General features: G+C 42.8%; 1 protein-coding gene across 1 annotated transcript in view; it reads right to left on the bottom strand.

Annotated features, from left to right (window-relative positions):
• Window positions 1-630: 630 nt before the first annotated feature.
• The window catches only part of SPRED2 (sprouty related EVH1 domain containing 2), a 57,818-nt gene continuing 33,241 nt past the window's right edge, over window positions 631-25,207 (bottom strand). Inside the window, exons 3-6 of the mRNA XM_083856949.1 lie at window positions 24,434-24,602; window positions 21,788-21,852; window positions 4,526-4,675; window positions 631-4,128 (exon numbers count right to left, since the gene is read on the bottom strand). Coding sequence (XP_083713075.1) covers window positions 3,475-4,128; window positions 4,526-4,675; window positions 21,788-21,852; window positions 24,434-24,602 — 1,038 coding nt within the window. The 3' untranslated portion in view covers window positions 631-3,474. The remainder of the gene's footprint in view (window positions 4,129-4,525; window positions 4,676-21,787; window positions 21,853-24,433; window positions 24,603-25,207) is intronic.

The raw sequence follows: 25,207 nt of genomic DNA, 5'->3' as shown, positions 1-25,207 counted from the left end.
GTCGCTGTTGGCCTGACCAAGCCGCTGGAAATAACTATAAAAATTCAGATATCTTCCCTGGTTTCTCCCTGGTTGGTGGCAGCCTGGTTTCCATTTAAACTGGGTTATTCTCTCTCCATGCTAAACCTCTCTGAGCAGGGATGGCAGTGCCAGGTACCTCAGGCATCTCTCCTTCCCCGTGGCTCCAAACCTGCTCCATGTGCCCTCAGCAACCTCAGGCCCTTGGGCAGCCACACCTGAGGCCTTTTCCCTTCTCCTGGGAGATGAAACGAAGTAAAATAACAACAGCCCTGCAGCTATTGTTTTATCTCTAACTCAGCCCAAAGCTGTGTGTGAGGTGAGGCCTCAGGGGAGAAGGGAGAGCGAGAAGGAGCCTCGTCCTCCCACCAAAACATCCGAAAAACACCTAAAAACACCCACCTGTCCTTGTCCTCCCTTCTGTGTCTGGATGAGAATGACCTGTACCCAAGGCTTAAGAGCCTTTGCCACTCAAAACTTTAAAATAAAGCAATATTTTTCTCCTTAGAAACCCCAAGCTCTGGAGATGCCCCCATTCTGTTTCCCCCTCACGTCCCGGCCACCTCAACAACAACAAACAGCACAATTCTGACAATAAACGGCATCATTTTGATATGATGTATTTGTATTTACATGGTACATTTTAAAGCAATAGCTACACTGATCATACATATTAGAAACAATAAAAAAAGAAGTTAAGAACTAAAATGTACATCATACACTTGTATATATATTTTTTTTTACACAGAGGTAAAAAGGCTTATAAAAATCAATACAACAGGGTTTTAACTTTTAGTATATAGATACATAATGATGAGGCTTCAGGCACTTTAATTTGTTAACGTGAGCAATAGCTTGGAAAAAAAAACAAACAAAAACAAAACAAAAAACCAAAACCTTTCCACAACAGGAAAAAAAAAATTGGTTAATGTTTTTGTTACCACAGATACAAAAATAAAATCTGAATAATTTCTCTCAAATGATTGATGTCAGTATTGCAAAGCTGACTGGGAGAATGCTACACACTGTTCAGCAGCAGTGTGGAAATTAAGGAGAAATATTTACAAAAAACCACCCATTTCTATCCTTGTGCCCTTACACCACTGCCATCACGAACCAAATAACGTATGCAGCGAAATCTACAAGTATTACAAAAACCCAAGAGAAGAGGGAGAAAGGAGGAGGGAAAGAAAAAAAATTAAAAAGAGGGACTTTTTTTTTTTTAATAACTTTTATTTTCAGACATACAGAAAGGCTTGGAGTATGTCTACTTAAATAAATAGGGGCACTTCAAGACCGGACAAAAAACTGTAAGATCTTTTTGTAGTGTTGTGCTTTATAGAGAGAAGATCTTACAGGTGTTTGTTTACATGAAACAACTTTTTGAGAAGACAAATAAAAGGAAAAGGTTGTTTCATTAATTATTTTTTTTTTACGAGGCTGGCTTGATGTTTACTAGACACCATTGAGAGATTTGTCAACTGCTATTAGGCACAAAATATTTGTATTTCATTCAGCAAACCCAGACACATCACCCAGAGTGTAACACTCCATCCCTTTTCCACTATCATTCAATTTTTTTTTCTCCAACTGAAAAAATCCCCAGTTACTGCTATGAATTAAACCTACCCAACTCTATAGTGTATAATAAGCACATTGCATACTTAATGGTTGACTAAAAAGCTGTGATTAACTCTCAGAGGAACCGTTGGGACATTCCACCAAGAAAGAATGGCAAGCATTCCTTTTACATTTATTTGGCAAATTAATTCTTAAAAAAAAAAAAAAAAATTCCTCTCTTTTAAGACTGATGTCAATGTGCAATAGAGGGAGGGAAAGGACATGCGCCCACTGGCAATTTACTGCAGAAAGAAATTATGGCAGGAACAGCAGTGCCAGCTTTGACAAGCCAATCCCTAGCTGCCTCAAAGTATTCGGATTGTACTATGCTAGTTATAGCTCACTGCGCTAAATCATTTTTTTTTATTTTTTAATAAAAATTATTTGGCTATTCCTTGTAATATATTAGAAAAATACTCTTTTTCCAAGCTAATTACAAGCCTTGTACACAAGACAACATGACATTAAAAAAAAATAATTAAAAAAAAAAAGAAAAAAAATTAAAGTAATATTATCCTGCTGTATGCACCTTATGCATCCACTTGATAAACCTGGGTGGTGAACTGGGGAGGGGGAAAGCCAGGCAGACAACTCAGTCTGGCTCCTGCAGAGACTCACACGCTCCATTATCCCACACACAGGCTCCCAGCAACGTGCTGTGGAAGGATCTGGTGGATATTGGGACTGCAGGTCACAGACTGGAAGTGGTAGTTAACATCCTGGCTTTGGATTTTTTAAAATACCTGCTTAGATTGCTAAATGTTGTTACTACAGTGGACGCGAATGTTCTCATGCTCATGTATACAGAAAACAAACACACACGATTTTCTATATAATCCACCACTTAATGCAGCATTTCCCCAGAATTGCCATAATAGTGCTTTTGACATTGCATTGTTAGTAATTCTTTGCATATCAACGATTTTCCTCATCTGGAACCTTAGTGTTTTATTCACAGATCTCTACGTTGCTGGCTAATGAAGAAGTTCCCTTTCTTTTTGGGCAGAGCTCTGAAAACACATTTTTCCAATGGTATTTAGGGAAAAGAGAAAAGCCTAAAATTTAAGTTTCCCTTTCAAGTAGTGGTCTGAAATGATTACAGGTAAGGAGGACTACCAGATTCTCAATGGTTACGTGACTATGGTAACTGAGCCTTACTTTCTGTTCACAGAGCTTTACGAACAGAGAAATAATTTAAGATGTTTGCTGAAGGAAATGATGATGGACCCTAGAAGAGAAACTGCAGCTCAGATGGCTATTTTAGCTTTGGAAAACAGAACAAAAACCCCAAAGAAAACCACTGACAGAAATACTGTGTTGTGGTACAAGTTTGTTACTAGCACACCTTCTATACACACACAATAGCTTGACGGTAAGTTAAAATATCTTCCAAGTGAGATCTCATTCACTACACCGCCCCATTTCTAGAAATGCCAAAGCTTGCTAAACACGCTGATGGTACCACACAAGCAGAGGCAAGACAGACACAACCTGGAGACGTCCTACAATCCACCACCATTTAAAGCAGTTCTTCTCTCAAACTCATTTTAAATGAAAAAAAAAAAAAAAAAAAATATAAACATGTACAAGACAGTCTGTTTTGATTACAGATTAATAATACAAAAGTCTATGCTGTAGGTTAGTTAGTTAGAACAGTTGATGAGCAAATCAATGCAGTGTGAGCCCCAGATGACCCAATGTAAAGTGATCCATACTGGTGGTTTCCGGATGCTGTCGGGCACAGTGGCTGCATTAAAGTGAGTGACCTCAGTGCTCCAAAACCAACGTGTTCCTCGAACTACAGGACAAAACCTAACACTTCGAATGCATCTGTAGTCATCCAGCAGCTTTGTGTTTCCCACCACAGCACCTGCACATGACCCCACAGTGGTAACAAGCCCGAAGCGGCAAGTAACAGCACATACATGGAGCAATGAAAGACAAGGCGATAAGGGCCATCCACCGGAGGCAAAACATTTCATCACTGGTGTCGCACGAGCAAGGATCCGTGTAGTCTCCTTCTGGGTCGGACATACAGTGATAGAGCATAGTGTCTGCACACCACATACAGCTCACTCGATGGATGCAAGTCTTCACGCGGTCCGGAGCATCCTGGCACTGACCCCGCTTGTTCTCCTCGTGGTTGAACATGTCCCTGCAGTACACGCACCGCGATCTCTCCCCGTCTTCCTTCCGCCTGGGCTTGAATTTGACAGGTTGAGTCTTTATCACAGCACCCTTGGTATCTTCGCCCAGGTCGAAGTCCGAGTTGTCTACGTAAGGGTAGGTGTACTCGTGTTTCGAGGCCTCGCTTTTGGCAAAACGGACGTAGGAGTCCATGTCATCAGGATCGAAGTTCTTCCCTCGTGCTGGGGCATGGCGATAATCCTCGTAGCCGGTCATCCAAATCTTCTCCCGAGGATTGATGCGCACGATCTCCTCATCGTCGTCTGGAAAGTTGACGTGCCGGTAGGACCGTGGTCCTACTGACTGTGGAAGTAGGAAGGAGAGATAAATAAGCTCATTTTGCTACTGGTAATCACAGTCTCCTTGCTTCCTGAAGAGCCAATATTTAACAGCTGTGTCTTTCCTTGTTTAAATGCCCTTCACTGTGATCCATCACAGAATTCCAGCCTTTGGCTCAGGAGGGAGTACAACTGCCACAGTCCTACACTGGCCTGTGTGCATGTGGTACAACATAACATGCTAAAACCATAGTGTTACCCCCCCTCGCCTTTTTTAATAACAGGAAGCCATTTAAAGCTAATTGAGAAGGAAACAGAGAGCAGAAGGAGGGAGCTGTGTCTCAGGCATGCGGAGGAAAACCAAACACTGGCAAACTCTGGCAGACACAGAGGTGGGAAGAAACACTGGGAAGAAACCTTACTTGTTCTAGATGGTAGTGGTCAGAGCTGTAATGGTCGTGAAGGTGCCCACGAGTGCAAATTCTTCGATGTTCGCAGGATGCAGGAGAAGCCAGAGTTCGAACAGGCTGTTCCCTTTTCTGAGAGGAGTTGGAGGAGCTATCTGTAGCATTCTGTTTTAAATGGAAAGAGGGGGAAAAAATCATCATACTGGGAAAAAAAATCATCAGCTGTTACCACACAGGGCATTAAGAGATGTTTTGCCACTCACTGACTTCGCGCACACCTGCAATATTGGCAACACCTGACCGCTGGAGGCTTCGTGAAGTTTCACATAAAATACTTGAAAGAGGCAGATCTGTTGCCAGGCCATAAAAGCTGTCACCACACACATGGAAAAATAATATGCCATAGCCTGCCCGTGACATATTCACCAACACCACTTGTATTCACTTGGCATGTTATTTGTTATCCTGGGCATGGTGGGATGATGAGTGTTCACCAGGAACTACCTCTGAGGAGCAAAGCTAAACCCTGGCAAGTGATGCAATCCTGTAGGTCCTGAGGGCTCAGACAGAGCATCTGTGTGCCCAGGCTGCACCCCACCAGTTACTCAGGCTACAAAAATACTGGCGATTTTGTTAACCTTTACACATTCTCCAAACACTCACTGAATTCCAGTTCACCACCGGCTACTTGTATTCTTAACTTTCCTTTTAAAACTTCAGGATTTTTTTTTTTCTTGTTTTGTCACTTTTTTTTGCCACTCACAAAGTGCAATGAATGTTGTGTTTTAATACATTCCGGGTTCCCTGTGAGGACTTTTTTTAGGTTAATTAGTTACATCATTATGCAACAATGACCATGAAAGGGTGAAATATCACACAGTAACATGCTGTTGCCAATACCTACTGCTTCTTAAAAATCGTGTTTCTCTCTTCCTGCAGAAACACACAATGAGTTAATAATGTCAGCCACCATCTTTCCATAGCCCTTCCTTGGTTAAAACAGTTGCCATATGATATTCAGGATTTTGGCCATTAATTCTATTTATAGGTTTTGGGCTTTTTCATATTACCACGAATATCAATGGACAGTTGGTAAATGCACCAGCAAAAAGAGCAGGAAAAAAAGAGCCTCCATGCACAACAAACAGAACAGCTGTAGCACCCACTGCATGTGCCTCAAACATTGGTGCCTGAAATAAAAGAAATCTCCACCCCACCCCCTTTCAACCAACAAGATGTGCTGCAGCTACAAGTCCATGGAAAAGGTTCCTGATTGCCACTGCAGTCAGCTGAGACACAACCTCAAGAGCAGAGTATTGTATCAGTAGTAGCAGAAGACTGGTTTTACCTGAAAACCTTCTCTCCTTGTCAAGAATGCACTCTCTAAACACTATTTTCCAATGAATCGCACCAGACGCATTTCTTTCTCCAAGAATACAAGAACCCTCATTGTGAATATTTGTTTATTCTGAAAACAACACTCAGAAAGACTCTGTCCAAAGGTGAGAGAACACCTTGAAGCATTACAACACAAAAAGAGATGTTGGTTCTCTTTAACTCTTACAGCACTTTAAAAGCACCGAACTCCCAACTTATTTTGTTGAAAGCAAATACACAGTTGTTTGCAGTGTGATGTAAAGCCAGGCTGGGTTATCTGAGAGGTACAACAAGCAGAATGAGTTTTGAATGGCTGACTCCCATTAAGAACAGACTTTAAATACATGTGTTTGTTTTAGTTGTTTTTTTTTTCTTTTTTAACAAGTACGTAGAAGCAGATCAACTCTTAACATAGTTAACACCTTTAAAGTGTTGTTAGTGCACCAATATTCAGGTTCTTTTAAAAAACAGGTTACATCAGCCCAGTCTTCACAACTTACTGGACAAAGGCTTTCAAATCTGGTTTGAACCCTTTAAAGCTAATTCTTGTGCACTTAACTTCAGGCCCTACAATATCTAGCACATTTTGGGGACATAAAAAAAAAAAGGCAGTTTTAGTTTCCACAAACATTTTGTAGTAACATTAAGCTTAAAATCCATTTGAAAACCCTGAAAAGGTCATGATTTAGTTACAACAGCCATGTTGGTACCCACAAAAGTATCTTTCCTGCAGAGCTGTATGTGGTGCAGACCAACATGCTGAGCTGTGATTTATGTTTCTCAGAAAGCCACACAACACACCCCATGGCCCAGGCAGTCCCAAAGCTGATCTCAAAGCTAAATTCTGACTGACATGAAGCAAAAAAGAGGGAAGGCCTTAAAATGGTACCATGGCAGCCAGTAGGACCCTTCACCTTCAGTGGATCCACAGCTGAGCCCTGCTGGGACAAGCCTTTTGTGGATACGCTCCAAAAACATCGTGGGTGCTCACAGTCCAAACAATGCAGCCTGGGGAAACAACCCAGGGGGAGGTCATTGTACATACTGTCCTGCAACTGCCTCCCTGTCCTGGATGAAAATAAAAATCCCACCCAAACTGGATATAACTCCTTGATAATCTCAGCAGGGCAGCTGGGAGCTATAACCAGCCCTCCAAGCACTGTGCTATTTGCTCTCTGGGAAGGCAGCATTTCTGCAACAGGCAACTGGAAAAGAGCTTGTAGTGATTTTTATCTTGCCAGATCTGTATCTACCTTTGCTTTCCTCCACACCTCCTTCTCCCTTCAGACCCGTCAGGGTAATTGAGCCTCTCCTCCACATGTGTTGACATGGCTACAAAACCTGTTTGCAGCATACCTATCAGCTCTCTGCTTTCACCTTATTCAAAACTGCTGCATTTCCACATCCAATGTCCTCAGATTAGATGGGCAGTTTGCCAACACAAATACTTACTCTAAGCACCCAGAAAGGGGAAATCAAGCTATCCAAGGCTGGGTCTCTGCTCACTCATCCATAAAGAAGTCCCTGATGACTCCTGGTTGGTGACAGTAAAGGCAGTGGCTGGGTGACAAATGCAGTGACTGCAGAGTTGCCTTGCTGATCATCAGCTGGGAGAAGCACAGGTACTTTCCACCAAGGTCCTCTCAGTGTTTCAAACTGACATAGGGGAAGAGTGCTCTTGACACTCATGAATGTGTTGTCTGAGGATTGAAGGAAACAAAAGAAGTAGAAGATTCCTGCCTCCCAAGCAGAAGGTCAGCAATGAACCCCACAGGCTCCTCACCTGTGCTGGTGGGCACACTCATCAATGATGTGAGGAGAGAGATGAACAAGATGGCACAGTTTCCAGATGAAACTTGCTATTCATGAGAGTCAAAGTGAAAGCTGACCCTAAAAACTTGCTTAAGATCTCATAATGCTGAGAGACTTTTAATATGCTGGATGTTAAAAAACCCCCAAACATGATTAAACCTAAAGAGCAACTTGATGTCAACACCTTGATGTGACACACAGAATGATGCCCTCTGAGCCAGTTATTGCTGTTCAGGAAGGAGGTCTTGAGATTAAAATAGGGAGCTCTGTGACAGTCTTCACTTGGTGGCTCAGCAACAGGTTAAAAAAAACCAGCAGCAGCAAACAAGACCACCAAGGCACTGCATGTATCTGCTGTGCTGCTCCAAGTTGTCTGTGGTGCTGGCCCAATAAGGGTATTTCCACCTTGGCAAGCTCACAGAGACATGGCCAGGACCACAGAGGACATGGGATGGCTTCTCAACAGCAGCTAATTAAATGGCCTGGGTCCCTCCAGCCTGGGAAAGAGATCACAGGAAGGATCAAGAAGATGAGAAGTCTACTGAATTGTGAATCCCATAGGAAAGTGAGCAGGAAGGGATTATTCTTCTAGTATCCCTCAGAAAGGAAGATCATGAGGCATTCACTGGAACAGGCTCAAATAAAGCAGAAGGAGGTGCTTCTGATGGTGGCCATGGCTAAAATGTGGTTCAAGAAGCCAGAGGGAAACCCTTAGAATAAAGTAAGCAATCAAGGATTAGAGGCACGATGATGCCTCAAGCCTCTGAAAGTGTACCGTTCTCTCAATTCCCCCCCACTGGGACTGAACCTGCACTTGGTGACCAGTGAAAATCAGGCATCTTCAGCCAAGTGCCACAAAGAACAAATGATGGCAGGACTTTGTCAGAGAGGGAAGCAGGGAACAACTTCTGTCCTCCACAGGAAGACTGGGACTTGGCCAGGACTATCCACCATCAGCATAGCAGGGAAAATTTTGGGGATGGTGGTGAAGGGTGGAGACATGAGATGTTTGCTCTAAGTCTTCCAAGTACAACAGACTCCTCTACAGAAATACGTCTAGAAAGGACATGGCCTCCAGAGCCAGGCTATTTCACTGATGGAAAATCATGGCACAAACCACTGAGCCACTGGTCTCTCAGAGAAATATCATCTTCTCAAACCTGTTAAAACCAACCCAGCTCCAGCATTTGACTTTGAGGGGAAACTACTGAAAACATGCCTGGTAGTCACAAAACAGAAAAGAACTCAAAACTAAAGTTGCTGGAACAGGGAGTCCGATAACAAACTCTGTTTCAACATGCCCTCAAACGCTCAATCACAAGACATTTGTGCTGCTTGTACCAGAACCTTCTGACTGCTAGAGCAGTCACAAACTCTTGTGGTTTCACTGCTTGGATAACAAAATCATTAATCATGACCATAAGAGTTATTTTATAAAACCTGTGCAACACATTTCCTGTTGCAAGCGAGCTGGATGTATCTGAGCAAGCACACGTACTGCATGTGTGGTATGGCTGCTTAAAGAAACAACACCAGGCTTCTACAGGAAAATGATGGCACTGTGGCAATTTAAAAAAAAAAAAAAAGAGAAGCATGTCCTTGTTTCCCCCTAAGACTTTCAGAAGTGACTCATTAAATTAAAAAAACCCCAGTCATTAGTAAAGAAGATTATGTTAATCATTTACTGCAGTTTATTCCTCATTGAAATGGATTTGTTACACAAGAAGGCTAATCAGGTACCTAAGCAATAAGCATAGATGAGGATCTATGAAATAAACCACGAGAAAAAGCAGCCCTCTCCTGCTTCTGAACCAGACTGATCACCTTGCCTATAATGGCTTCACAGAATAGGCTCACTCTGTGTGATGCAACATGCAAGGCTGACTACAAAAAAGAAGAAAGATTCCTCTCAGAATTATGAAGCAACACAATCTGTGGCAGCTTGTCAGAAATCAGTTGCCAGTGGGAAATTATGGAGTTCTGTCACTTAAAACTTCCAGACGTGCTCTCTGCCAGCTAAAGGATTTGCAAGTTTGCTGTCAAAAGTAATTGTGGGTCAAGCAAGATAAGATTTTTTTTTTCCTCTCTAGAATTTTAATGGTTGCATGAAGCAGGAGGAACAGATGTATCATGATGTTGAACAATTAGCTTTGCAAGTAATGGTCCTGAAGGAATCAAAACCCCATGCCAGCCTGGCCTTTGCAAAGCACAACCCAACCTGTTCTCTATTGCCCTGCTAAACTTTTCCCATCTCTCACTGCCATGCAAGCCCACACACCACAGATCCAAGGAGGCCTCTTGAAATGCAGCAGGGAAAAGCAAAACTTGGTGGGGGTCATGGTCTCATCTTTACCAAAGGCATCCCTCTGCAACAGCCAAAGCTCCTTGCAGCAACTCCTGGGTTCCAGAGCAGGCTGAAGAAGAGCCACCTCAGCTTTTGAGCAGGCATTCCAGGACAAGAAACCCAGCTCTGCTTGGCTTGAGGATGAGCCTGGAAAAGTGACAGCCAGAGAGCCCAACCACCTCTGATTGACACCTCTGCAATGGGGTCCCCACCAGCAGCTGGATCCCTTGGTGAGCTCTGCCCAGCTGCAATCCCTTGAGAGCCCTGGCACGTTTTCACTTGACCCTTTCACTGGAATACAGGGAGGCACAGCTGTGCTATCAGTAAGGAAAGGAAGAATGATAAAGGCAGCAAAACAGCTCAGCAAGTGAATGATACCGAGCTCTACGCCTGCCCAAGCCTTATCTGCAGAGCTGCTGTTTAGGAACTTCACAAAGAGGAAGTCTGAGAGTTATTTCGGATGCATGGCAGAGAAAACTTCCACCTTTCCAGAGAAATTAAGATAAAATATAGTCTCCCAGAACTCCCTCAGCTTAATCTTGCCAGACCACAACAAGTCCTTCCGTTCTCCTCCAGCATTTTTTATTTTATTATTTTTAAAGCCTAAAGAGATACAGCACTTCTGAGTTTCACAGATAGTGGAACAGAACAAATCCTAAATTTTGTCTCAAGACACCTTTTTCTCTCTATTCAAGGAATTTAGAAAAGGGAACAGCTGACATTTTCCATCAACCGCTATGTATACTGTATACTATGTGTATATTTTCCATCAACCGCTATGTGTCCTGTATACTCAAGACAGCCAAATTCAAAGAGAGCTTAGATTATCCAAGTATTAAGAAAAAGATTCAGTGTGAAAAATCTTTTAAGATTTGAGACTCCTGTCTCCTAAGCACAAGCTTTTAATTTGTCATGGCAAGACAAGGCCATGGAAGAAAATGCTTTTGTCAAATTTCTCTTTGTTTCCCATCACTGAAGACAAGATAGAAATTGTACTGCAGAAAATTGCTTCCACACATATTTTGAAACATTTTTCCACTCTCAGACACTGGGGATAGCTGGAGCTGAATGTAGTTCTACTCTGCTGAAAGTCTAAGGGAAAAGCCTCATGTTAGATCATATTCCAGTTCACTTCAAAGACAAATTGGCTGTACACAACCATCACAATAAACATGGATTCAGACTTGTCCAATAGCAGAACAGGAGTAAAACCTCTCAAATGTTTGGACGGATTTCTAGTCACCCCTGAAACAAATACCAATATAAAGTGCAGAAGGCTAGCTATTTTTTACTGCTACCTTTTCTTATTTTAAGATTCTGTGGTTACAGCTTTTAGTGCCAGAAGGATGCTGGTGGCCGTGCTGGCTGAAGTCAGCAAAACTTAAGGAACATTTCCAAGAATTCAGTGCACAGGATCATCTCCATTAAACTCCTGCTAAACTCAACTCTGGCATCATCGGGCAGCACTGCATGGGCCACAGATGTGGCTTAACAGCTCACTTCAAGAAGTGAAAAGAATATATGAGACTCAGACATGATTAAATGACATGACAAACACTCAGATGTGGTAAGGGGGGAAACCTCAGGGAGATTTTCCCGTTTCACTACTTGCCTCATACAAGGCATCAGACATGTCTGCAAAAGCAGGCCATTTGAAGAGATACAAAGAGAAACTTTGTCTGCACAAGTCAGAGGAGAACTGAAGTAAGTCAATACCCCATTTTGCTGGGACTCAGACCTGGACCAGAGGCTCTGAGCAGGTCTATTCAGCATTTCCTTCCCAGGATACCCCTCCCCCTTACTGCACCACTGGGCTAGAGCACTGCTTCCATGGAAAAAGTCTTTGCATCAGGTTATATGTAAGTGTATATATATATATATATATATACACACACTTATAAGGGAAAACCAGAATGTTTTAAGGGAAAAAAAACCCCAAACCACAACCTCAGCTTCTAGGGCAGCTCCTCCAGCAATCCCACAGTACACTGGTGAGAGCAGGGTGGCTCTTGTGTCCTCATCCATGTGGAGAGCCTCTCCTTACCAGGACTCCCACGCTTTCCTCTTCATTCCTGCAACTCCTCCGTGCTGTGGCCTGATTGGATTTCTCCATGCTGAGACAAGCTACACTGCTTCAACAGGAACTTTTTACTTAAACCTGGGAACTCTTTAAACTAACCAACTGCTTAAAACCATCTAGAGATAGAGGCTGGCCTTTCCCTTTTGCAGAGGCTCTGTAACCTGTTTACACCTTGAAAATGACATCCTGGTGTGGACTGCAGCATTGCTGGATGCTCCAGCATCCAACGTTTGTGCTTGCACAGCTCTGCAAAGATTAGCAGAGCCTCCTTCTCTAACAATATTATCCCATCAGCACAGCTGTCCTCTGCTAAGGCCAAGAGAATGGCCGCCATGGTCTGAACTGCTGAGGGGAGGTGATGGCCACTTCTCCTCCTCACCAGTCCCATCACCTGCTCCGTGGGTGCAGGACCACAGGAATGCAGCCCAAAATCACTTTTGCATCAGCTCCCTGACCTCAGCTGACCATCCATGTGGTGGCACAGAGAGCAGAGGTGGGGGAGGCTGGAAGGGGAGTTCCTAATTTTCAGGTGCTGACAGGGAACTTAGCACATCCAACACTGCCAAAAAGCATTCCTTTTGCGAGACGGGTGAGGATGCTTGGAAATAAAGGAGGGAAGTTCATAAGGGGGTGTTAAACACTGGACAGCTGAGAGCAGCTGGGAACAGATGGCTCCACAAAACTCACCATCTCAGCTCCTCTATATAGAAACTTTCAAGGAGGGGGGAAAGAAATAATATTAAGGGGGGAAGAAAAACACTAAAGAAAATTAAATTAGCTAAGCTAAAAGAATGGATGCACCTAAACCATCATGAATGTCTTCGATGCACCTAATCCATCATTAATGTCTTTGCTATGTACACTACAGCCTCTAAATTCAGCAGTGCTCCTCCTATATAATACAACAGGTTACAAACAGAGGGAGGAAAAACTAAGTTAAATGCAAACTTCCCACAGCAGACTGATATGATATTTTAGGGAGTCAGTTAGGGGTCATTTATTCATACAGTTATGAACATCGATGATATTTTAGCTGGAATTTATCACCAAAATAGAATCCAACAGCTGATGCAAACTTTTAAAATACCCTCTTCATATGCACTGCAAATATGTCAGGCTCTGCTTAAAAATGTAATGGTACTTATTTACTTCTGTCTTTCCTTCTCCTTTTGCAGAAAGAGCCAGAGACATATGAACTGCTTCCTATAATCACTTCTGATTTAATTTTCATGAAGTACTTACAAGATACAGGGCAAGCAGAGCCTTAACAAAACACATTAGACAGGTGAGGGAAGGAAGCAGATGCAGTCCTTTATAATGCATTTCTGTACTGGGCAGAGGTCCACTCTGAGCTCCCCAGACCCCTGTATTCTGTTGTTCATCCTCAGTTCCTACCAAACACATACTGTGGGGTCAGAGGGGACACCACCTTACAGTATTTTCTCAGTCAGAAAGTTGTGGGGTTGCTTTATGGCTTTTCTTTTGTTCTTTCTTGCTTTCTTATTTCTTTTTAGGGGTGGGAGGGGAGAATCTGTCAACTTAAAGATATATAAAATCATGTTTCATTGCTAAGCTTTACCAAACTACTCCTTTTCTTTTCCAATTTCTAAAAAAAAGAAAAAAAAACCAACCAAACAAACAAAAAAACCCAGAAAGCCCAAGTAAACAAACAAAGAAAAACCCTCCAATTCTAATGATTCGAGAGGATCCAAAATTCAAGGACACACTCCGGGCAGCCTCAACTCTCTTGTTTGTTTTGGCTTTTTCTTTCCTACCTGTTACACAAGACAACAGATTCAAATCAGATTTGCCAGTGTTTACACAGCAGGTGGGAATTACAGGCTCCTTCACCAGAAGGAGAGCAGGGCACTCTGCCCCACACTCCCCACTCAGCTCCTTTCCTATCACTGCCCAGAGGATGCTCCAGCCCTGCACCAGCAGCCAAATGCTTTTCCCCCCTTCTCAATTGTGCAGAGAGCTTTTCCTGCATCCCTGTGGGTTATGTGCCAGGCTGCCATTCCCTAATCCCTTCTCCTGCAGCACAGGAAGTTGTCAATCATCACTCTGCCCCCGGCCAAGGCTGCCTCCTTCTTCCAACAGTGTTTACACCCCGTGCTGGATCTGCTCTGCCTGTCACCTTCAAAGGCACTGCCTGAGGCCAGCCAAGACACCCCAAATCCAGCTGTCCCTGGTGCCTCCTCCTGCCAGTGCCCTGGGACAAGGCATTTTGTTCCAACGCAGCAGCCAGTGAGACTCCAGCTGGCAAACAGAGCTGTCTGCTGAAAGCCACTTCCTCAGGTTGGATATGCAAGTAATGGGAAAAGGCCATTTTCTGCCTTTGTCAAATTTTCAAGCACCCTGAAGCTGAAAGAAAGGCCTGTACACTTCAAAGGCTGACTGCACAGCCCAGATTAAAGAGGGAATCTAATGGAAAGCTGCAGTCATACCAACCATGTATGTCCAAGGTAAAAGCATACACTTGGCCATAACACACCCCCACCAACACCACCTCAGCAATCCTGGCACCTCCTCCTGGTCTCAACTGAAGGATGAGCTCTACAGTAAAAACACAAAGGAGGAAAATGTCATAAATCCTAAACCAGACACAAGAGCCACCTTACTTCTATCAGCAGCAGAGCAGAAATCTTGCAGAAGGTGATGTATCCAGGGCCAGGGGTATGCAATGAATTTCAGGTGTCACCACGAATATTGGTGGGGTGGCAGAGGGTTTTTTTTTGCCTCCTGCTCAGCCCATCAGCTCCGATTTCCCTTGAGCCAGCACTTCTGCTTTTCCAGCCCTACAGTGAGCTGGCTCCAGGAGCTAAACCACCGGAAAAGTATTCACTTTCTTTTATAGGGCCAGTTCTTGGTTCACTTCCCTGGGTTGGCTCAGCACAGAGTCAGCTGTGCTAGGAAAAGGGGGATGGAGGAGCCCTTCACTGCTCTGCTCAGGCTAAAGATGCATCAGTCAAGTTGCATCCCTCAGCTGTGGTTCCATATAGGTGCTAAAATAACTCCCGCAACCCCAAATCCTGTTCCCCCACATCAACTTCACTTCTGGCATGACTGTGCTGCCAAAGCAAGGTGGGGGAACTGAGCTGGCTGGAAAATAACTTGCTTTTCACAGGCATCTTGACTCAAATCAGGTCCCCCTTACATAATACCAAAGAAATGCCCTGGGAACCATGGCTGAACAAAAGCAAAAGTAAAAAAAAAGAAAAGTGACACCCCCCCCCCGCCCCCAACCTTCCCCCCTGTTTTACTGTATGTTAGAAAGGGCAATTTACTCTTGGTGGCATTTTGTTTCTGACACATTTTGCCTTAAATACACAAATGCACATTCAATCCAGGTGAATTAGAAGGGAACACTCTTATAAACAGCTTCACACTTTAACTCATCATATAGTTTAAGTACATTATTACACGGCCAAATTATTTTTTCAAAAGACAAACACGCAACAGTGATTTGAAATATCTGATAGCAATGCAGATACCTTCTGTTTATTAATTTGTTCTTCTTATTTCTAATTCACTTAGAGTGAAACAGGACCAAAACTGAAATTCAGTCTATTTGGGAATTGTGTTAAAATGCCAGTTCCTGATCTGCAGTAAGAAAAGCATGCTTTACCTATCAGAGAGCGACACAAAAGCAAAAAAACTCTCAGGGTATATACAATAAAGCAATACAGAAATCGTGCATGACCTTACTCCCCTTCCTCTCTTTTAAAGGAAGCAAACAAACCTTCAAACTTGCTATCTGCTCCCTCTGAGCTCTTCACTTACATCTTATGAATCTGTTATATACACAAGAATAAACAGATTTTATGTTCTGTGTACCTGCATACCACAGTAATTTTTATATATCCTGTCCAAATGACAGGTTATGAGTATGAGTAAGCAAGGGCAATCTACAGGCTGAAGTACACAGTAATTGTCCCTACATTTCTGAAGGACTTAAGGAAAAGAGCAGCTGCCTTCCCAGATGATGCCACTGTTTCAGTGATAATAGTATTAAATTATCAGTGAGTACAGCCTGCTTGTACTGGCAGAAAGAGCAAGAAAATAAATGGGTTAATTTCCAGCACCACTTGAAAGAAACAAGAGATCCTGAAAGAAAGGGAGAAATACAACACTAGAAAATAAACCTGACAGCCAGAGAAAAAACTTTCCACTTGACCTTCCCTACTGAAAAAATCTCTTTCAGCACTGGTATCCATTCCCATTGAGTGATGTGAATTTGTGTGGGCAAAGTTAACCCGAAGGCAGGAAAGAAAACCCAAACAGATAAAAAGCAGCTAGCCTTAAAACTGGTGCACAGTCAGGACCTTTGTCAGATTTTTGAGGGAAGGATTTGAGCCTCTGGTTTTTCTGTGTGTGAATTTCTCTCTTCTTGGCAAGTACTTTTTTTTTTTCTTTTCCCCTTTAAAAATCTGAATTAGAATAGCTGTGGTTTACAACGCGAGCCCAAAATCCAGACATCAGAGGATGTGGCCAGCAGCAATGAACCCTTTGGCTGTTCACACAGAGTACAGCTGGCTGCTGGGCAGGAAGAAGAACAGAACTAAGGCCATCATGTCCTGTCACTGTGACAATCCCCTTGTCAGCCTGCTCAGGGCAAACAAGGTGGATTCGCTCGAGGTGACAACCCCATCATTCCCACAGACAGCTCTGTGCCTCCAAAATGTGTTTTCCCCTCCTGCTATTTGAGGACAGCATCAAGAAAAAAGGAAATTGCAAGCTCTTGTGGCTCCTTAATCTCTGAGCAGAACTTCTGACTGAAACACATCTTGTAACTCAGTGTTGTTCTTCTCTCAGCAACATCATTTTCCATAGAGGGCTGGGATGAGAGATGCTCCAGCATCCCACAGAACTTACAAATATATTCCAAAGTATTTGGACTGGGTTTCTATTGTCTACTTTAAAGAAAAAAAAAAAAAAAAAAAAAAAAAAAAGCAAGCCAGAGTTCTTCTTTAAAAGAACCATCTGAATGTGAAACGACCAAGCCAACAAGAAAAATAAGATTTAATGTTTATCTAACAAATATAAATCTTATAAATTTTAACAGTGAGGCTGTAACATGCTTGAGGCCCAGATGGGAGATGAAAGTAGACAGAAGGTTTCAAGGAAAGGCAGCAGGGATAAATCTGTTTTTCCAATTAGGAAAACAGAAGAGATGCAAGGGGGACTGTAATGCAAACATCTGCCCCAATATGCACTGTTCTGGTAGAGAAGAGGTAATTGTGTCCATCTCTGAAATGACTGCCAGCAGTGTCCAAGCCACATAAACTTCCTATAACTCAAACATCCCCAAGCACAGGAATCCACCTTCTGACAAGAAAAAAGCACAAAAGGCACAGGATTGCTCCAAACACACAACTGGGTAGTGAAACCACAAGCCTGAAGAGTTCTGCTGGAAGTTTAGAAAGAAAAGCAGTGGCAGCAAGACCTGTCCATATCATCTTAGTGAAGCAGAAGAGTATCTCCTCCATCTTGCAGTTGGGGAACCAAGATAAGTAAGCTTTTAGCCAGGAATCAACAGGAGAAGCAATGGATTGAGTGTGTGCACCTTGAAATGCAACTCTGTTGCTGAACCATGCACCTCTAGATCAGGCCTGCTGGATCTGCCAAACTCTGCAGGTCTTGAACAAAAAACTAGGACTTAAAAAAAAAGAAACCGATTATATAAAATACCTGTAATTTTAACACGCATATCAAACCTAGTAAGATTGAGTTTTGCTATGTCCTCCCTTACACTTCCCTTAGAGCAAAAGGAGAGTGCAGTCATTTTTAGAGTCACAAAGCAGAACAAACATGGGAGCTGCTGCTCCTCTTGCCAGTGGGTGTCTTTTCTTTAGCACTAAAGCAGGCACAAGGATGCAGATTTATCTGAAAAACACATGAGTGGTGTTTCAGCTGAACTGGTCATAAGGGTTCAGAACAAACACCTCTGCTTTTTCAGATGGGATGCTAAAAGAGGCCATTTCAGGCACTCTGCAGACTCTGGAAGACATTGACCTTTTTTCCTTGGAATCAATTCACAATTTTCACTTTGTGGTCATGTGGGATTATTATCTGTAATTGAAAGTAGAAGTGTAGATTAAGGAAAAAAAAATTTACACAAGAACTCAATTATATGGCGAAACTCCGTGGCTGAGGAACTACAGAGTACATTCAGTCTGTATTAAACCCTACTCCTGCAATGAATGTTAATTAAAGAAGGCTGAAGATGCAGGCTGGATGGAGGAAGACAAACAGAACAATCTCAGCCTGTTGCAATGACAGGAGACGGAACGGATGGCCAGTCTTACTCAGATTGCATCTCTTGAGAGGACGATTTATAATGTACAAGACAGAAGAAATTTATTTGCTAACATATGGAAAACATTTATGGGCTCTTCAGAGGATCTGCAACTCAAGGAACACAACTACACATTGTTAAAAACCCTAAATGGAGATTTTATTTTAGAAATGAGCGTTTTTCAACTTGAAGCTGTGACATTTAGTTCTACACACTGTTGTTTCCTGGCCTGTCAGGTACGAATTTCACAACAGGTTGTTTGCTGTAGGTCTAAGCCACAGGAAAAGTGTTAGTTGGGAAAGTCCTGTTTTTAAAGATACAACCCATGCTTCAGAAAGATGGATGGGGAGTGTTTGCCACAGGGATGGGGCAGGATATTGCTGCCCAAGTTATCATCTCAGCTCTGCAAGTTACAGCCAAGGGAGGAGGCTACTGACACCAAGTGAATGCACCCACGGCCACAGCTAATTCAAAACCCAAAAAAAAGTCCACCTTCTCTGATACAAAAAAATTATCTTCCACTAAGCCATGCAAGGTCAGAGCCTGCAGGAGAGCTCTGCCTCTGGGGCAAACCTCCTTTTCCCCACAGAAGTAACCTGCAGGATGCCTGGAAGGGCTGCACAACAAACAGAAGGGATGATGCAGCAGTCACACACACAGAACCACACACATCCCACGGGGCCTTACTGCAGCTAACACCATCAGGGTCTTTATAGAAGCCCTGTGTCAATCAACAGTCAACAGCTGGATTGGGGGTCAGGGCTTGTATGTAATGAGGGGAGTTGTCCTAAAGCTGGGAGCATCATGTTGGTGCAAACATCTGTGCATGACGAAGCCGGGGTGGCCGGCCACGAAGCAGCCTCAGAAATGTGATGTTTTGGATGGCTGTGCTTGGATAGATTGAAGTATCTTCAAGAAGAGCAGGACTTCAGGCCAAATATTTGAGGCAGCAGTGCAGCAGCAATGGCTGAGATTTTCAGAGACGGGTAAATGACTGATTAAATGACTCAATCATGCAGATGCTTTTGAAAATTCTGCCGCACGCAGTTAAGTTTATTCATGCATGTGTGGGAGAGGAGGAGGACTGTGAAGATTTTAATAACTACCTTAGGAAATAAAAAAGAACAAATGTACTTTCTCTTTAAAACAGAGAAAAAAACCCCAACCAAACCCAAAAAATCCACTGCTGTGGCTGGATAAGAGTTTACAGAAAGTTGTAGAGAAGTTTTGTGTGGAAGGATGACCAAATGGACTATGATACACAAGTCAAAAATATGTGCAAAGAAAGAATGGAACAGAAGGGTAAAAATAAAACATTTCACAGCCCTATCAATTCCTTCCAGTTTTAAACTGCTCTGTGCTTCAGTATGTTATTTCTGGCTTATGCAGTCTTCATACTTCGCCATAACCTACCAGATAAATAGGAAGTTGAGAGCTTTGAAGAACTTAAGGACTGCAGGAAGACTTCATGAAGACATATTGGCGAAGGAGATGTCCCCAAAGCCTTATTTTTGGAGTATGACAACCCATCCACCCTGGTGTGCCATCCCTACAAACAGCAACATGCCAGGTCCCACCACCAGTGAGGTCCCACTTGCACTCTGGAGATCACAAAACCCTGCAGAGATTTCCCTCAAGCAGCTTGTTACTCCTTCTCCATCAAGCATCCTACCCAAAAATGTCTGCATGGCAGGGAGTCACCGTCACCTCCCCAGGGTCAAGTAGGTGGGAAGAATCTCCTGCAGTTCTGGCTCTTCATCTTGAATGCACGAGTTTGAGTGATTTAGATGCAGCTGGAGCAGGATCCATTCAATCTTTTCAATGTAAAACAACTACTTAAAGACAACAAGTTCTTCCTCCTTGTAAAAATAATTCTTTGAGTTTAAAAACCAACACTCAGCCACAAGATGAGCTTATGGAGAAATTCAGGAGCAGTCCCAGGTGCCTAAACATCAGCTAGTAGGATTGCAGCAAAAATTTGCTAAATTTTTTTAGCAAGCCACTTGTCACTGCTTAAACATTGAGTATTTCAATGTGTAACCCAGTGAGAGCTGGCACACACCCATCCAAGGCACATTTTGACAGTCACTTTCTGATAAGCACAGAAGAGTCACACACACACACACCCCAAGAGTGAACTGTCCACCCCCAGCAGAGCACAGCTCATCCAGGGAATTTGGGAACAAAGCAGCACGTTTTGGTAACAGGCTCTGGCTCCACTGGTGCCTCCCCCAGCCTGTCCATGTCCCAGTGGCTATAAATCACTCCTGGCAGGTAGTTGGGAAGCAGCTGCTAATGATAGTTTTGCTGCAGAGTGCAGGAAGTCACCTTTTAACCCTGCCTGCTGTTGTTTGTCTCCCTGAGCGTGACAAAAGGACAGATGTGGACAACACTGCCAGCCCTTGGGAAGATCCGGTCAAAACTCAGCAGGGAATCTGACCTGGTCCCAGTGCCACCCTCAAAAAACACCTTTTGGCTTTGGATGCTTCCTGGGAGTAATTTTCAAGCAGCTTGATGCTTGTACTGATTTTTTTCCTCCTTTATCCTAAAAATCCAGGGAATTATCCCAAAGACAATTTTGAGTTTGCTGTTGCTGCACTGAGGATTTCCCATCTTCTCCCTTCCTGCCATTCTCCTGGGACAAGGAGGGCATTTGTAAAGTAACTAATATGTGCACATGGGGGTTGAATTAAGGAGAGAAAATAACTTTATAAAAAAAGAAGTAGACAATGTGAGCAACTTGTTTCCAGCCCATAGAATAGCCCTAATCAGTCACATTTTCACTTGACAAGTTTGGGGTTTTTTTTTAAACTTTTTAACTTTCCTTTTGAAGTTAATAGCTTTAGTTTCAGCAAAACTCCGTAATAAATTTTAGAAAACACCACAAATCAATCTCCAACAGCTTGCTCCTGTTTAACTCACTGTTGCTTAGACAGATGCCACACTACTGTGCCTTCCTCCATCTGAAAAACAACTTTCTCCATTCCATGTACAGCTGAAACACCTTTAAAGTTTGCTTGTTCACAACTGTGATTCAAAACCTTATTCCCTTGAGCTTGTACCTCAGTTTGCAGGAATCTTCTCAAGGACAGAGAGGAGTATTAGCAGGTGTGTGCATCACCTCAGTCTATGCCAAAAGAAATCCAAGGGTGATTATTTCTTCACTTCTAGCCCTGACATCACCTGCTCTGACACGCTTTTCACGTGGCAACAGGAGGCCTCACATTCTGTAGGGGATATACTTCCATCAAATAAAACACACCCAAGTGTCCAAACATGATGGTGGCTGAATGCCAACCCTGAGGCATAAAAAGAAAAACTCTTTCTTAACCTGACCCCAAAAGAGAAGGATTTGGGGGTACTCACAGTGAAGACATCATCATCGCCGACCTCGGCCTCGTTGTGAAGGGTGGACGAGGAAGTTGTAGATCCTAGAAAAAACCAAACCAACAGCTTTTTAAACACATGACATTTCCATGAAACATTTTTTTTTTTTTTTTTGGTTACAAAAAACATTTTACAAAAAAGCTGTTAAACATTGGATTCTCACAGGTTTGTGTGTCATAGATGTGCCAAAGAGTGGCTCAAATTAAGGAGGGACAACCCATCTGCTGGTAGCTGGGTTGGAGAGGTAAAATCTGGAAAAGTGTTTCTTGAAATGCAACTGTGTGGCTGCCAATGCTAATTAACAATCATAAAAACAGCAGTTACCATTTCCAATTACAGAAGACTAATTTCTGAAGAATGGTAAAGCTATGTACTAATCAGTGCCCCAGGCTGATTCTCAGCTGTCAAGAAACCACGTATGAGTTTTTCACTTACTCCCTAAACCTGGGGGGAGGGAATAGGCTCTAATTTAAAATAAAATGAATCTCACTTTGACAATGAGAGTTAGACAGGGGTTTTTTTCCCTTTAATTTTGGAAGCTGTTATATACTCTAAAGGTCTTTTCTCTGTTATGACCTACTTCTCAGAGAATCACCTTGTCCTATGTAAACAAAGTACTTGAGAGGAGCTGATATGTGTAAAACCACAGACAAGGAGTGACTCCTGTCCCTATACCAAATCAAGACCCTAGATCCCCTTCCTGGCTGGCTTCATCTACCCTAAGGCTGCCAAAGAGGGTGGGTGCAGCAAGAGGATCTGCTGGAGGGAGAACCCTCCAAGTCAAACGTCTATTTTTTTGATGGAAGCCCACTGCTAGACTGAATTATGGCCACAGCACACCCCTGACCAGCACAGCAGAACGGCCTGTACCACCTTCATTCTGGAAATTTGTTAAAATAACGTGGTTTATATAATGCTACTGGCACCAGCCTTGGCTGCTCTCAGTTGCATCATCACGAAGATGTGTAGAGCTAAGTGTGAAAGCCCACTTAAAACACTGAATAATGTGGAAACATTTGTACCATTTGCTACATTAGCTTTAAAATTAAAAAAGGCTGAAGCTCTGTGGAGCTGCATGGGGTTCTTGTACCTGTGCCCCAAACTTCTGATGCTACAGGGAATGAACTGTTGGTTAAATACCTACAATAAAGCAATGATTTCATGAAGTGAAGCTCTGAATGCACACTTAGTTGTGCTTAATATTACCTGCTGAATTTGATCAAGTATGAGAACAAAACATGAATGATAAATGAAACCCACTGCCCAACACTGTGTGTGCATAAGCAAGTTATTGTTCTTCATTCAGAAAGCCTTATTTGGAAATTAACGAGGAACACATTCATGAGGATCAGCCTGTGCTGTTAATGGGATAAATATAGATTTGCTGATTTTGAAGTATCTGAGATACAGCAGAACTTCATTTTAAATACCTCCACTGTAAAATGGATCAAGAAGAGCAAAATCAAGGAGTGGCCAAATATTGGCATCTCCAAAATACTACTCAATACAGATGAGTTATCTCCTTGAAACTTTACACAATCCCAGGCCACTTATATAAAACATCACTTTTATGACTCAAAATGCTTCACAGTTTTAACAAGAAGAAGAAAGAAGAAAGTCTACCGGTAACTTCTCCATGCTAATGGCACAGAAAAAAAACAAATTAACTGAGAACATCCTTCCTCTAACTGATGAGCTTTTTACCAGCAAGGAGCCCTGGGGGATTAATTCTCTCTCAGTATCTGCCATGCTCATGATAAAGCAAGGACAGGCCATCCAGAACATTAAGCTATCTTATGTTGCTAATGTCCTCAAAAAGAATATACATCTATACAAATACCTGAGTTGGTATCCTCAGAAAATGTACCATCTGTATATAAAAATATCCTGGTCACACTGGAAGTGAAGGCAAAAGGCTTTGGACTACTAAGTCCCAACATAAAGTAGTATGGTTTAAAAAAATCAGGAAAAAAAAAATGCATGAAGAATCAAATTGTATTAAAATAAAGTAGAATTGAATTATAGCTGCATTGTGATTGCATGATTCCAATGAAATGTGAAAAGGAAAAATTTATGGCAACTTCAAAGTGCAGACAATTCAAACGCATTTTTTACAGAATTAAAAAAACAACACCCCAAAACACAACAAAGTCTTCAAGAACTACCATTCAAGTAAGAGGATGCAGACAAAACTAATTACTGCAAAATAAAACCAAAAACAAACCAAGGCAGGAATTAAATCCTGTGATTTAACAAAGACTCAGTAAGATGAGATTTGGTTGCAAATAAAGAGCCTGGGCTGTATGAGTTGCCGTCTTTAGTTTGAAACCCAAGCCTATCAAAAAAAAGCAGTAACAACAAACTTGATGATAAATAATGGGGAGAAGTCTGGACAGACAGGGCTGAAAAATACTTGACTGCAACACCTTTCAAAGTGAAAACTCAATTCTTAAAAGCTAGGGCTTGCTCACTGTAGGATAAGGGCCCCAGCCACACTTGGACACATGCACAAGAGACCTTCAAGCCCAAAAATTTATGTTAAAGACATCCCTCTTCCCAGCTCCCTGACTCAAAGCCCCTGCCCACTCTTCCAAGGGTGGAAGTGTCCATCCACCCCCAGGCTACCTTCAATGAGGTCCTCGATGGCTTTCCTCACTCCTCTGTCGAAGGCTCGAGCATCCGCGGGGCTTTGGAAAGTGAGCCCAAACTTTCTGTTGTCAACTTTCCAGTGGTGGAAGGTGGGGTTGGCCTTTGTGTACACCAGGTCCTTCTTCACAAAGCACTCCAGCACCACCTGGGAGGGGCGTGAGCCCCCAAAAGAGGAGCAAAGTCACTTTTCCCACCCAAGGATGCAGCCACCACCGTCTCGGGCTGGACACAAAAAGCAAGCCAAGTCACGCCTCGCACAGGGGAACATCCTTCCCTACCAAATTATGACTAATAAACACCAGACACTGTAATTGTTCTCAAAACCATTGCACATTCATCTTTTGCTTGTGCTTTGAGTAGGCGCTTGCTCTCTACCCCAGGAGCATATTTCAGACCCAGCGTGGCACAGGTTAAGCTGGGGGTGCTCAGGAAGAAGGAGAACCTCTACCCTCAATAATTTTGCTCAACAGAAATTTCATCCACCAGCAGCAGATTTAGGAGGTGCTGCAACACTCCCCTCACTGTTTTTAAATTGTTCACCCCCAGCCAGACACTCATCTCAAGTTCTGCTGTGCCAAAAACCATCTCTAGAGTGATGCTCAGGGACAACAGGAATGGCTTGTCATGTCTTACTCCACCCCTCAAAACCGTAAGTGTGGCTCCCAAATAATGTCAAAAAAAAACATCCTAAGCAAAACTGCATTGTGAAAGACAAACCATAATTGAAACAGCTTTAAAACACCAATCTTT

Source organism: Zosterops lateralis (assembly GCF_965231275.1).
Source record: "Zosterops lateralis genome assembly, chromosome: 3".
Classification (NCBI taxonomy): domain Eukaryota; kingdom Metazoa; phylum Chordata; class Aves; order Passeriformes; family Zosteropidae; genus Zosterops; species Zosterops lateralis.
Note: the sequence above shows the minus strand (reverse complement) of the source record. Positions and strands in the feature narration are given on the sequence as shown.